Here is a 15,432-nt window from a genome sequence, read left to right on the forward strand (position 1 = left end):
GCCTTGCTTTGGGGGGCAAGAAAGCTGCAATATTTATATCCCCACAACCACCAGTCATCCACCCAGTTATGGGCTACCTAGGGAAAACAAACATTCTCAGATCCTTCCAATTCTCCATGAGAGCAGGAAACATGGGTTCTGGCCGCCTGAAGTCAGGACTCTGAACAGTCTGTTGGGAATGAAAGCAACTGGGGGAGGCAGTGTTCAGATGCACTGTACTGGATTCCAGGGGATGTTGTCAGAGCTCTGACATCAGCTGGTACATAGTGCCAACTCCACGTGGAAATGTAGTAAATACCTAGTGTTGGTGCCATTTCACAGGACTGGGGAAGTCAGGGTTATGCAAATAAATGGCATTGAGAAAATTTGTTATTCTTTTAGGAAAAAATATTTATAAGGTCCATACCTCTTATCATACAAAATTTAATTTCCAGAGTAATTAAAGAGCTAACTATTGGGTTGTCGGAAAAGTCATGACGTATTTTTTTCTCTGTTTTTAGTTACAAAATGCATCATGACTTTTCTGACAACCCAATATAAACAACAAAGTGATGCAAGTATGGGAGGAAAACATATGTGTAGTAAAAATGGTCTTTCTAAGCAAGATATAAACCCAGAGGTGATGAAGAAACAGACTGACACATTACATAAAATTTAAAATGTAGGTATGACAGAAGCCATCATAAACAACCAGACAGAAACTGGGCAAAAACAACTGTCACCTATGAAATAGGAAAACAAAAGATATTCAGAATGTAGAAAGAGCTCCTATAAATCCATAAGAAGATGAAAAGTAACCAATAGAAAAATGAGCAAAGAATATGAATTGGTGATTCACAGGACTACAAATGCCAATAAACACATAAAAAATTGCTATACCTCATGAATAACCAGCAGCATGGAAAATAAAGTTCAGTAATTTTATCATTTTATTTCCATTAAGTTGGCAAAACCTTTTAAAAGATTGATTATGTTCATCATGGCCTAGAGTGTGGCTGCACTTGCAAACATTTTTAATTGGTTGAGCTATTCTGGAGAACAGTATGGCAGTATTTATCAACATTAATAATATGAATATTCTTTGACTTTGAGGAAATTTCAATTTGAGGAAGCTCATTAGAAATGATCCCACATGCACAGAAAGATATACACATATAATTGTTTACTGCAGCATTGTTTGTAATAGGGGAAAAATGGAAAAAACCTACGTGTCCACCAGTATGACAATGTTTAAATAAAATGGAACAAAAAATATAACAAATTGTTTCAAGAAATATTCTTCTTCTGCCATTAAAAATACAAGATTTAGGGACAAAAATCTACAAGAAAAAATAATAGAAAAAAGCAAGTTGTAGAACAATATTGTCCCTATAATCCCAGTTGCACTTAAGAAATTCAATGCAAGTAAGTGTGTGTGTACATCATGTTAGTATATAGCTATTGTGATCAATAAAAGGGGCCATACACTAACGCTGACAAGCTGTGGGGTGGGATGGGGGCATGCATGGCAGGCTTTACAAACTCCGTGACCGAAAGTAACCACACAGGATAGTATGAATATAAAAAATTTCTAACTAATCAGGTCATGGTGACTAGTCAAGTCTCAGGCCTGTAGCTTTCTTGATAAAGGTCAATCTTTCTTTACCTTAAGTGAGGCTGTCTGCTGTCTTTGTGCATCTAAGATAACACACTTTTCAAATGTCAGAGTGATTTTCTTTTCCAGACCCCTGGAAGGCACAACCGCCAGTACCAGAGCACAAAACCACAAAACCCCTCATTGTTATCCCCGAACACCATCTCTATTTATTCTTAATGTTAAATTAACTCCCCTGTACCCACCAATGTAAAATAAATGTGTATCTCTCCATTTTACTTTTCACTCAATCCCAGTGACTTCGCGGTTTTGCTTTCTCCTGCCTGCTTAATCTACCACCAATGGATTTCATGTAACCATCCTTAGGTTTTCTCCTTTGATTCTAATGTATAGAATGAGTTGAAAAACTGCCATTCTCCAGAGCATTTTCTCAATCTGAGTGATTGCTTTCAGGCATGGCCTCAAAATTTTGCCTCAAATGAACTCTTATCAATCTTTTCTATAGGTTAGACTTTGTTTCTTCTGACACTAGGCCCGTTCCACACCTACCTGCTATATGACTTAATACCGTTAAAGTCTTAGTCCATGCATGACACACAGTAAGTGCTATATGAGTTGGCTATTTTTATTGATATTTCTGTATTTTTTTTAATGATAATACATTTTTACTTAATGTAATTTAAAAGAATATGTTTTCAATTACATTAATAACACTCCCTGCTCCCAAATGCATTTAGAGGGCAAAGGCCATTTCTTTAATCCCTCCACTCTGAGAGCACAGCACGGGGCCTGGCACATAATGTCCACGTGGAAACATTCACAGGAGGAACTAGCCTGCTGTTTCCCACCCCTCCCGGTCCCCTTGCCAGACCCGAACTCCGGACTCCACCCATCAGAGCCCTAGGCCTTCCCCTTCCCGCGCAGTCCAGTGCGCAGGCGCGAGGAGGCGGGGCCCAGCGCTCGGCCACCCTGCCCCCAAAGCGTGAATACGTCTTTGGGCCGAGCCGCGCACTGTTTGACGTGCCTGTGATCCGCCTTCCGGAAGGAAGCCTGAGCGGCTGAGTATGGCGACTGCCGCGGAGCAGTGGGTGCTGGTGGAGATGGTACAGGCGCTCTACGAGGTGAGCTCGCTGGCCTGAGCAGCCCACGACCACACCTGACTGTGGGGGGGCGGACGGCTTGTGTGGGTTTGTGGTCAGAGACGTGGGCGGGGTTGGCTAGGTCACGGCCGGACTTGCGGCGTCCCTCGCTGGAAGGGTTTGCGTGGGCGCACACCGTCCCCGCCGCGGAGTGCAGAGACAGACCGGCGGGAGCCGGAACCAAGGGTCTCGTCTTGAGCTCCGGCGATCCCGGAGCCTGCTCTGCGTCCTGTCCTGGCTCAGGGAAGGAACACGTAGGAGGGGGCACAGGAGAGGGGCTTTTTCTCAAAAGCCAGAGTTGGGACGGTTGGTAGAACGGGGTGGTGAAAGTGGAACAGCTCCTATGTGGGGAGGTCCTGGGGAAGTCAGGTCCTTGGAAGTGTGGAGCAGGTCATAGGGGGAAGAATTGTAGTCAGTTGGAGTTAGTTTTGGTAGGGGTGTGGGGTTAGACAGGAAGCCGAATGATTTAGGATTCAGGAATATCATTTTGTCATTCTTCCGCATGTGGCGTATTCTCTATCTCGTAAATATAAAAGTATTTGAGTAGATCGTTAAGGGAAGAGTAAAGAGTTTTTTGAAAGGCTTCCTATTTCAAGTATGTTAGGTAATGTGAAATCAAGATGTCAGTCTTAGAGAGTGTTCGTTCATTTGACAGGTATTTACTGAGCTTTGCCGGCGCTGTCCCTCAGGACTTTCAGTGTGAACTATTGCTCTATTAATTTATCCTCGGTAGATGGGGTTGTAGAAGCCTTGTGAAGCTATGAAATGTTTGTTACAGGCATTTCCCACTAGTAAAAATTTAAATTATCTGAAGGATCAGATAGTTGTTGGTATTGTTTGGCATTTTGGTATTCTGCATCAGCTTTTATTTTAAACTTTTTTATTCTAAAGAGGTTTTAAAGCTGCAGAAATAGAGATTTTTTATGTGTAGAAGAAATTGCCTGCTGTTAGAAATGGGGAAAGGAATGAGTAGAAGTGAAAAGAGCTTTGAAAGTAAATTTTAAGTAATAAAGGTCATGGGAAGCTGTATTTGCAGGTGCATTAAATTCTATATGCAGGTTTTAGAAGTGTTCACTTTATTTCTTGTTTTGTTTTTGTCTCACTCTTAGGCACCTGCTTACCATCTTATCTTGGAAGGAATTCTGATACTCTGGATAATCAGACTTCTTTTCTCTAAAACTTACAAATTACAAGAACGATCTGATCTTACAGCCAAGGTAAGAAATTAAATCTATTATTCGGTGTGTGATTATAGTTGGTACATCTTTCCAAAAATAGCTTGTGGTGGCTTAACTATATGCTAAAATATTTTCTGTAATGTAAGGAAATCAAGGAGAATGACATGCCAGGGTAGACAAAATACAGCGATAAAGTAACTACCCAGAGGATTACAATGCTGTGGGCCCCTCTGCTTTGCTGGGTGTAAACAGCACTCTTATGAATAGTGATGGAAGGGAAGCATGGGTAACTACTAGTTTCGAATGTCCGTGTGCAGGATTACATGATTTACTCAGGAAAGCCCCATTGTTTCTGAAGCCTGCGTGAACATTGTCCCTGTGATTTTCATAAAGGAAACTCGGAGTTGGAAAAGATCCTCCTCACCCCACATTCCCCACCTCCCCACAGCAAATAGAATTTTGGTATGTTCTGTGTGGAAAGGGACCCAGCTCAAGCCCAAGCCAGGCAAACCTCAGGAAACAGAAGTGTCCAGAGGACCTGTGGTGCTGCCCACTTGCAGTCCATTGGTATGAGGGATCAGGGGCTTGAGGAAAGAGGTTTACCCTCTCACTCAGGTAGGAGCACTGCGTGACTGTTGGAGGGGAAGAGCAGTTCTCACTGCAGCTTGGTTTCTGTCACTTGGAGGCAGAAACTCTTGAGAGATGTTTTCCCACAAAAATCTCTTAAAACTTGGGTTCACAAGGCAGCACTGAGTGCAGCACAAAGATGAAGCAAGCACTGGGCTTTTCTTTTTTTTTTTCTTTTTTTTTTTTTTTTTTTTTTTTAGCTAAGCCATCCTGCCACCTGGTGGCAGCTCAGCTCAGGCCAGGAATCGAACCGAACCAGCGACCCTGTTGCTCAGAGCTCACACTCCTGAGCGAGCTCTTAATCATCTGAGCCACTCAGCCAGCCGATGCACTGGGCTTTTCTTAACTTTCCGGAGCATTCACAGGAGAAGATACCATAGCAGTGTACGAGTGCCTCCCTGGTTCCACTGACTGGCTGCCACTGTCCTGGTCGTTCATAGTGATCACGAAGCGGTCAGGCACTGACCCCTAGAGAGCATGTAGGTAAAGCACAGCAGCCTGGGTAAAGCAGAATAGAGGTGTCCCACTGCACGATTTCCTATAACCTTTATATGCCAGTGGATATTGGAACCTCTGTTTGGAGGAATACCCTAAACTTGACCACAAATCTCTCCCTCTCTTTACGACTGCTTTGTGGGATTTGTGGGCCAGGGCACACTCTTGATCGCACTGCAGTAAGACTAGACCCTCCAGCCAGAAACCCTGTCTACACTTTTTTCCCTTGGCATTTAGGGACTCCTTGTGAATGAGTAGGTGGCCATGAAACAGACTTCTAGCCAAGCATATTAAAGGGGTTGATTAATCCAAATATTCTTAGTTTTAATTAAACATATCAACCTACACATACATCCCTTTTTAAAGAGTGATACATAAACATAATTTTAGAATATCCTCTGAAGGCAAGCTTAGAACAAGATTTAGTGATCACTGGCATCTTACCCTAACAGCAGTGGAAGAAAAAAACTGAGTGTTTGAGTGAGAAATGCCCTTGTCGGTTTGATAGATCTGCAGTTTCTTGCAGTTCCTTGACTGAAATCTAACACGTGTCTGCACAGTAGCCAATGGACAGTGCGCATGACATGTGCTCCAGGCTTGTTGGGCTGCTTGTCTCTCCCATGAGGTTGGTGGGAGAAACAGATGAGGGATTTATTGGTTGATTTATTTAGCCAGCATTTTTTGAGTGCCTGAACATCAGGGAATATGCTTTTGGTCCTGCCCTGGAGTTGCCTATCGGGAGAAAAATGCACAGAAGAAGCATTTAACAGATTTAACAGAAGTGTGAGACTAGAACTATTGAGAGATGATCTGTCTGTGAGGCAAGAATTGCTGTGGCTGTCATGTTAGTTTAGGTGCCTCATCTCATCCTGTACATCCAGACTACATTTTCAAAATTACTTTTTTTTCTAACTCAAGAAAGGATAAGGAACTCAAAATAGTCAAAATACTTATAATGCATGAAGTAACAGGTAAAGGGAATAAAGTAGCTTTTTATGAGAAATTTTCCAACAAAATCCCATTACAATACTTACGAGAATGGTTTTCTGTGTTTCAGCTGCACCTGAATCCCTGCAGCTGGTGTGTAGAAACAGTGCTTTGTGGCCTGGTTAGTCCCTCCCCATGACAGTCACCTCTGTAAGCACTTAGGGTGTGACTTTCTCTATTGTCTTGGAACGGAGGCAGAGCTGACTTAGCAGAAATCATGCTTCTCACCTTTGTGCTGTAGACTTTCTTTTTGTTTTACAATCACTGTAAGTTACACTTCCTACTTCCCATGGTGAAAAATCCCAAGCATAGAAATAAAATTTTCTTAAATTTTCCAGTCACCTGCAGAAGCTACATGGAAAGAGCCATTAGCCTGTGATACAAGGTGAGGAGGTTAAGTGCTCAAAACTCACAAATGATTCTGTTTCATTTCTAGCCACAACAGCTAGACCTGTTTCTAGCGGTGTGTTCGTGATGATGGTTCCATTACTGCAAACAATTTAGATACTGCTGTAGTCGCTGTCCAGTGACTAGCATTGTGCTTATTTTAACACTTTTTCTCTTGTAGGAAAAGGAAGAATTGATTGAAGAGTGGCAGCCAGAACCGCTTGTTCCTCCTATCTCAAAAGACCATCCTGCTCTCAACTACAACATTGTTTCAGGGTAAATCTGTTTGCTACTGGAAGGACTGTGCTTGGGGTCCTATAGGTAAACGTGACAAAGTATACACTGGTTTAAATAAAATAGAACATTTAACTGAAGTAAAACATGTAGAAATTTCTGCAGATCAGAAACTAACTGCTTTAGTTTCCAATCTAAAACTTTCTTTTAGGAATGGTATGGGCATTTTTTTGTAGCCTCCAATTTGAACATTACAGCTTGTTCCTTTTTTCTAAAAAAAAAAAAAAAATCTTTTTCAAAGTAATACATGCATATAACAACATGTCAAATGGTCAGATGCACTGAAAATGAAAAGCAGTGCGCCTGCTTTTTCACACCTGGTTTTGTTCCTGATTTTAGATCTGTTGCAGGTCACCTTCATAATTAGATATTAATAGTATCCTTACACTACTGTTTTTTGATTGATTAATGATAGCCAACACTTGTTGACTCTCACAATATTAATTAAGAAACTCCAGCTTCATTTATGCTACCTCTCTTCTTGCTTCCAATGTCTGTTTTTATTTTTAGTTCTTCTGTTGTTTATCTTTGCTTTATTGTACTTTTTTTTTTTTTTAGATTTTATTGGGAAATTGGGGGAGGGGCACAGCGTTGGGGAAACGGGGAAGGGAATCAGACAAGTTGCTGTCCTTTTGTTCTTCAGTCTAGTGGAGGACGTCGCTTCACTGGCCCATGTTGGTATTATTGTGCTCTTCCCAGGTGAGGCAGTCGCTCACCAGCCATTGGACAGCTGCTCAAGGCAGCTCATGTTGGCTGTCGGCTGCTCACGCTGGCTGCCAGCCACTCATGGTAGCTTACAGCAGCCCACTGCCGCCTACGCGGTCGCCGGCGACTCATGGCAGCCCACTGCAGCAAGGGCTGCAGCCTACCCCTGGCGCCTCACGGCAGCCCAGCTCCAGGTCGAGCTGCTGTTCACCATCTTAGCTGTAGAAGGGGCAGCATCACTGGCCCTCATGTGGGATCCGAACCGGGGTCCTGCTGCTCAGAGCTGCCATCCCAAGCCAACTCTTAACCAGTGCGCCACTCGGCTGGCCCTGTATGTACTTTTTTTAATTAAGTTTTTTAAAAATATAGAAAATATCAGACACGTTTTTATCACCCATCCAGAATTAACAGATATTAACATTTTGCTGTCTTTAACTTGAAATCTATTTTTATAAAGAAGTAAAACATTACAAATGTAACTAAAGAAACCCCTTCCCACCTATCGCTTACTCTTAACTCTCACACAAGATAACCACTATCTTAAAGTTGGTGGGTATTTTTCCTTTGCTTATGTTTATACTTTTACTACATATACCTGTTGTCATGAAAATATTTACTGTTTTGTTTAAAAATGTGATGCAGAATATTCTGAGTGTGTCCTGCTTCTGATTTGATCTAAGAGGTTTGTATTCTTTTGTGGATTTCTTTGGTCATAAAAAATTCTACATGATCTGAAATCATACTTACCAATCATTAACCTTGTGGAAGAAACGCTTTCCTATCCTAAAGGTCTAACTTGCCTGTTTTCCCTGTGATGGTCAATTCTAGCATTTTAGTTTAACAGTCCATTTTTAACCTACTGATTGGAAGTGTCTCTTCTTTTGTGTACCAAGTTCCCTTATAACGGGGTCTGTTTCTGGCTTTGTTTCTATTCCTTTGGCGTATTTGGCTGTCCCTGTGCCAGACCTCCCTCCTATAAAGACCACAGCATAAGAAAAGGCCTTGACAAGAGTGAGGCCTTCACTCCCCGTTCTCCAGAATTGTGTGGGCTACTCTTGACTCTGTGCTTCACTGTGAGTTTTGGTTTAGTTGATCAGATTTGACCAAAAAATGGGTTTGGGTTTATGACTAGCAGTGTACTGGCTTCATGGATTAATGAGAGAATTGGAATCTTGCTAACACTGAATTTTATCACCATGCTCCTGGTGTGTCACTTGTATTCTTAGGCCTTTTATGTCCTACGGTAAAGTTACATGATTTCTTCACAAAGACTTACCGTATCTTTTTTGTTTCTACTTTTATTTTGAAATAATTGTAGGTTCACATGCAGTTATAAGAAATGATACAAAGAGATCCCATCGGTTTTCCCCAATGGTAAAATCTTGGGTAACTGCCGAAGAATGTCACAACCAGGAAACTGACATTGTGTATCGTGTAATAGATTCGTGCTTAGGTTGCAGAGAGTTTTCATTTTTGTCATGAGAAGTGTCTTTTTCTTCTTGTTCCTGTGTTACTGCACTGATGCTTCCCACACAGTGTTGAATAGGAGTGGTAACAGGCTCAGTGTCCTATTCCTGATGGCTATTTAAGAGATAACCTATATCAACTTCAGGGCCTTCCTTTCTCTTCCTAGTTTGCTAAGGGAACTTTCTGTTTTTTAAATCAGAATGTTAAGATTTATCCAATACTTTTTCTGTCTCTATTGATATGATCATCACTTTTCCCCTCTAACCAGTTACTAGTAAGTTATACTGATAGATTTTTTAAATTAGTTATGCATATACATAAATTTTTATGAGAAACTGCAGTCCACCATGCCACCCTTCCTCACCTCAGATTTCTACTAGCAGTAATTGCTTTATATTTCTTTAGCTTTTTTTTCTGGTATTTGCCTCTCTTTCTAAGGAACTTGTTTTGCTGTTATTTCTTGATTTCTTTCTTTCATTTCCAGCTTCAACTGTATTTATCAATTGTAGGAGATAAAGACTGGCTCTGAAACGCATGCTCATTTGCTGTCCCCAGGCCCATAGTAGCCCTCTCTTGCCTCTGTGTGGACTAGAGAAGCCGTTGGTCCTGAAGCCAGCGCACAGCCTAGGGGGGCAGCCTGGGGGAGCCTGGGGCTGGGTGTGGCTCCTGGCACACTGGACAGGACCCCAGCTGCACAGGCACATGCGGCCTCCCTGCTCTTCCCCCTCTCCCAACACAGTTACCACTGCATCACGTGTCCTCAGGTGGCTTAGTGCTGACATTTTTATGGCCGCATTAACATCGTTCATCACTTAAGGTTAGCATCCGTTTTTTCAATATGCAGAATATTTTAATTACATTTCCTTTCTTGTTTTCCATGGACTCAATCATTTCTGTGTGTCCTCTTGCTTGCTTGATTTGACATATCAGTCTAATTCATCCTGTTGTCTTCCTCCAGGTGTGTAAATCTCCATTCAGAGTGTTCAAACGTAGGAATTATCCCTTGGGTTCCTTTTCATTTTTCTTCCTGGAGCCCTTGTCGTTCTGCTCCAGTGCTCACTGTTGCTGTGTAGAGCTGCTGCCCAGGGTGGCCTTGGGGTCCTCACCTCAGCACTAGCCCAGAGATTCCCTTTGTCTTGGCACTATCTTGGTTTACTCGGTAGCGCACAGGTGGACTTCTTCTGAGGAAGGCCTATGGAAGGTCATTTTTTTGAAACGTTAACACTTCTTTAAATCTTTTTTTATTTTACTCTTTTACACTAGTGTTTTACCTGTTTGTTATTGCTGTATTAGATACCTTCTCAATGCTGGTGATTCTTAGCATCTTTTTTTTAATATGCAGAATATTTTCATCGTAATAAACAGCATTAGGTAAAAAGTCTACAAAAACCATAATGTTTTGTTGGTTTCCAGCTTTCTGGGAGCTAGGTTGGAGGAAGAGAGCTCAGTGTCCCATTTTATATTATGTAGATTTATACTTGATTTCTGTTTTCCGAGTGGCACACATCCCCATTGATCCTTACGACTTTCAGTTTATACTCAGCTCCACCAGAGAATAAATTTGTCACCTTTCTGAAGGGCTGAAGGGGACCTAAGGGAATGACAGCTTCTTGTGAAGGTTTCCAAGCCGTCCTATATGTAGTCCACTCTTCTGTTCCCCACTGTCACAGGGAGCTGTGCCCTCAGCTTGGGGGTTATTTTGGGGTTTGCTGCTGGGCTTTTCACTGCCAGCCTAAGTTCAGCTTTCTCACTGATCTCTTAGACTTACCAAATATAACTTGTCAGTTTGCTTGCCAGTTTCCAATATTTTGTTACTGTCATCTCCTTGTGTGTCCTGGTCTTGGTAAGGTTAGATTGTTAAACTCTAGGCATTTTTGTGAGGTATCAGGAGGGAACAGAGGTTGAAATGGGTTTGTTTCTTTCATTCGGTCTTGTTTACTAGAAGCCACTAGTAGGTTTTTGTTAACAAATAATCCTTACATTTCTAGAATAAACCCTATTTAAGCATGGCTGTTTGGTTGGTTTTTACACATTACAGGATTTGTTTTGCTAATTTTGAGGGTTTTTAACATCCATGTTGAAGAATGAGTTTAGTCTCTTTATCTTCTTTTTCCTTCATGTGTTGGTCCAGTTTTGGTATCCAAGATATATTAGTCTTATCATTTTCTTAGCAACAGTATGTATTTCCTGTTGTTTATTCTTTTGAGCATAGATTTGTAATCATGAATTCAATGTCTTCAATGAGTTTGTAAAGCTTATTCAGGTTTCCTTCTTGAGTAAGTTCTGCTTACCATCATTTAGTCATTTCTTATGTTTTCAAATGTATTGGCATGAGTAGTTTATAGGATTCTCCTGGTCATGCATATATAAAATATATACATATAACTTTATTGTACAAGTGTATATAACAGCACATCTGTGAGGTTCATGTCTCCTTCTTTCTTGGTTAGATGCTCCAGAGGTTTGTCTTCTGGTTTAGTTGAGTCTCTTTGGTTTATTTTCTCCATTTTGAGGCTTTCTTGGTAACAAGGCTTTAACCCCCTACCCAGCTCCACTCTTGCCAGCACTCTCATAAGGCAGCTCTCATTTGCTTATTTTTTATTTCCTTTGTCCCGGTGTCACATCCATTCTCCTCCCCACTGTCACTTATGCTTTCTATCATTATTTCAGGTGTTACACATTTCTGTGTTGTTTGAAATGATATGTTTTATTTTTAGATTGTGTGTATCTTTGAAACCACATAATCTTAATGTTTTATGAATGTATGTTTTTAATTTTGTGCTCTAGACTTCATTCTGATTTTTTACGATTTTACTCAACACTTACTTTTTTCAGCAAATACTTGAGTGCCTACTGTGTTCAAGGAATGGAATGTGCTGAGCACATTGGTTTATAATAGCAGTAAATCAAAACCTTAGTTGTCTTGGGGCAGACAGACCAACAATGGAATAAATACAACATTAGCTGGTGGTATGAGGAAAAGTAGGGCAGACATATAGGTAGACGAGCTAAATGTAATTCCTGTTCCTTTCTTCTGACTGCTACATATTATTCTGTTGTGTGTAGTCACTGAGTTTAACTTAGCCGCTTTTCTCAAGATGGAAAAAAATGCCATCTTGAGAGAAAAGATAGACAAAAACTCCTGTGATCAACATCCCTTTGTGGACCTCTGGGGTGTACAACCAGGAATGGGGTACGATATATGCCCACCTGGTTTCCCTGTGGGACTTCTCTCCACTGTGATCCACTTGTCTACACTCCCCTGAGTTAGAATATGAGGGTTCCACCTTCTCCACAGCCCAGGTTGGTAACATTGTTTTATTTTGCATTTCTCTGATTATTTGAGCCTTTGAGTATCATTTCATCTCCTTATTAGTTGCTGGGGTTTTGCCTTTCTGTGAGTGACTCTTCATATCTTTTACTTCTTTTTCTACTGATTCCCAACCCATCTTTTGATTAGCAAGAATCCTATATACTGTGTAGATTCTAATCCTTGGTCAGTTTTTGATGTAGTACTCTATTACATTGATTCTAAGATACAATTTTTTTCCCCCTATTTTGTGATCTCTGAAAAGGGATGAATCTTACAGCTAGCTGCTGGGAATCATTGTCAGCTGAGGTATGGGTATAGGGGTCTTCATTGCCTGTGTACCATTGAACTTGGCCATAATTGTATTTACTGCCAGCACTTCAGTTGAGTTATGTGCCCTGCTTGTAAGTAAATCAGCTGCTAGAAGGAGAAATGACCAGGCCAATTCCAAGCAGATGAACAGAGACTGCTGTGACTGAGGCTTTGAACATCCCTTTGTCAAACTTTTGCTGCCTTTGGATAGTAACGGCTTACTTCCTAGAAACGTGATGTGATTAGCAAAAGATAAACTAGGAGTTTAGTCCAATAGGAAAGTTCCAGCATTAAAACTTAGAGAATGATTGACACTAACTTGTCCAGTAACCTCAGAGCTGATGGTGGAGCTTCCTGCTAGGTGCTGCTGGGATATGTGGTGGTAGGGAGCAGAACCTTATGTGAATATCCATGGTCCCCACGACAGCAGAGGAGGGCAGATGGTCGGAACGTGGGTAAAGAGGTTAGGAATGTCTCAAGCAATTTATCTTACTTATGTTTTCCTTTTCAAAATGTAACCTAAGAATGCCTAATAGATCTTTTCATTAAATATAAACTAAAAAAATTCTAGATGACAAGAAGACATCATTATATTTTAATCGGCAGTACTTTTCTTTCTTAGTGGTTGATAAAATACAGATCATGCTATCTTAGATTTGATGAAGTACAATAAATCTCTTTATCACCTATCTGTTAACTTTGTCTTAGGTATCTTCATTGAACCAAAATTCTGAATTTTGACTTGGTCACATTCATCCATTGGCCTCATGGTTTGTGTGTTTTGAGACTTGTTTCAGACATCATTTCCTACTCCAAGGTCACACATTCTTCTACATTCTGCTATCTTTTCAGTTTTTTGTTGTTTTTTTTAAGATTTTTTATTGGGGAATTGGGGGGATGGGAACAGTGCTGGGGAATTGGGGGAAGGGGAACAGACAAGTTGCTGTCATTTTGTTCTTCAGTCTGGTTGTGGAGGACGTTGTTTCACTGGCCCAAGTTGGCACCACCATTGCACTCTTCCCGGGTGAGGCACATCAGTCGCTGGCTTCTGGACGGCCGCTCACAGTGGCTGCTGGCTACACGGTAACCCATGGCAACCCACTGCAGCAGGGGACTGCAGCCTACGCCGTTGCTGGTGACACGACAGCCCAGCTCCAGGTTGAGCTGTTGTTCAGCATCTTAGCTGTGGAGGGCAGTGTCACTGGCCCTCATATGTGGGATCCGAACCGGGGCCCTCTGGCATCCCAAGCCAGCTCTTAACCATCGCGCCACTTGGCTGGCCCTCTTTTCAGTTTTTAATATGTTTAGAATTCACCTTTGTACGTGGTTATGCAACTTTTTTCCCATAGAGAAAGATCTATGTGTAACTTAGTAGCTTGTAGGGCAACTGCCATCATTTGTCAGGTATTTACTATACACAGTTCTCTTGGGTGCTGGATCCTTTCCTTGGTCTAGTTGTCTTTTCTCCCACCAGGGCCAAAGCTGATGTTAACGGGGGTCTGTAATACTTGTTTCTTTCTGGTCAAGCATCATCCTCCCTATTTCTGATTCACTTAGCCAGTCATGAACCTTTGTTCATCCATGTAATTACTGCCTCTAATTGTGAGGTTGTGTTTCTGATTGAGAAGGGTTTTATTTTCCCTCCTGCCAGTCCTCTGAGGCCCTGGTTGTGGAGATGACTTTCTAGATCGTTGTTATTTGCTTCTGTGAGGTGACTCAGAAGGGTTTTATGATCCAGGATTCCTGAGTCAGGTGCCTGCGTGGGGCACAAGTGTGAGCCTTCTGTTTCTCACCGGAAGCTGTTTTTCTTCCCTATTCCAAATGCTGTACAGAAATCACATCCTGACGTCCCTGTGTCATGCTGCTGCTTGACCGTGGTCAGGGGCTTTGGGTGTGTCTATTGTTGATGGTTGGATTTCTCTCTGTGTTACAGTTTTCATAAAATGGCCTTGACTTTCATAGCAGCAACCATTACTGCAGGCTTGTCTACATAGGTGTTTTGTTTTTCATCTTTTTTTGAGTGCCAGAACCTCCACACCAGGGAGCACTTGGGAAACTTAGAGAAGCCCTGAGAAGTAGGAAACTAAATGACACAATGGATTCACAATCACAGAGGGTGATTTGAAAGAGAAGAAGTCCTTGAAGCCATAGGGTGGAAGGAAGAAAATATTTAGAGAACACCTCTTGTGGGTCAGGCACTTTTATAATGATGATTCACTTGAGAGAAAGGTTCTTTCCCAACTTCGTAGATGAAGAAATTGAGTTTTACGGAGGCCAGGTAACACCCTCAGATCTCTGAAGCCATCAGTAGCCATAAGGCAGATGGGATTTGTCTGACTAACTCTATACCTTGTGTTCTTTTCACTGAGTCATCTAGCCTTTTTAGTTTATCTAGTTTTGTGAATTTACTTCAAGTTGTCATTCATTTCCTTCCATGGTTTCCCAGCATCTTTTGTTATTTTTCTCATAGAAAACCAGTTCTGTGAAAACATACCAATAAGAGCAGTTTCTCAGTCTTTCCTGGCTGCAATGCATTTTATAGAGCAGCCCAGCACGCAGACCAGTGCAGCTGTGTGACAGACAAGTTCCGGCCACAGCCCTTTCTCCTGCGCTGTGCAGTGCATTCTGATACTTTTCATTTTGTTCTATTCTTATGATTTTCATTAGTTAAAATAGGCTGGTTGTGACTAAGTTGCTCTCACAACCCTTTATACTCATGACCCACAGCTCAGCCCTCTGTTTTTGAAGCATGGTCTAGAGTTAGAACGTTTGTCAGAAAGGGACTTGACAGGGGACTTGTCTCCTTGAGAGCCCACCTCTTGGCCCAGCTGTGCCCAGATCCAAGCTCCTTGGGAGCTGGCCACCCCATTTCCTTTAAAAAACACTTTTTTTGGATGGAGATAGTCTCAGAGACACAGAGGAAGAACTGAGGGTTGC

At 41.7% G+C, this 15,432-nt stretch overlaps 1 protein-coding gene across 3 annotated transcripts in view; it reads left to right on the forward strand.

Moving 5' to 3' along the window:
- Positions 1–2,551: 2,551 nt before the first annotated feature.
- Positions 2,552–15,432, forward strand: part of SPTLC1 (serine palmitoyltransferase long chain base subunit 1) — a 68,240-nt gene continuing 55,359 nt past the window's right edge. For all 3 annotated transcript variants that reach the window (XM_019668699.1, XM_019668700.1, XM_019668702.1), the window contains exons 1-3: positions 2,552–2,715; positions 3,843–3,950; positions 6,589–6,683. In XM_019668699.1, coding sequence (XP_019524244.1) covers positions 2,659–2,715; positions 3,843–3,950; positions 6,589–6,683 — 260 coding nt within the window. In that variant the 5' untranslated portion in view covers positions 2,552–2,658. The remainder of the gene's footprint in view (positions 2,716–3,842; positions 3,951–6,588; positions 6,684–15,432) is intronic.

The sequence above is a fragment of the Hipposideros armiger genome, unplaced genomic scaffold, assembly GCF_001890085.2.
Source record: "Hipposideros armiger isolate ML-2016 unplaced genomic scaffold, ASM189008v1 scaffold_532, whole genome shotgun sequence".
NCBI classification, from domain to species: domain Eukaryota; kingdom Metazoa; phylum Chordata; class Mammalia; order Chiroptera; family Hipposideridae; genus Hipposideros; species Hipposideros armiger.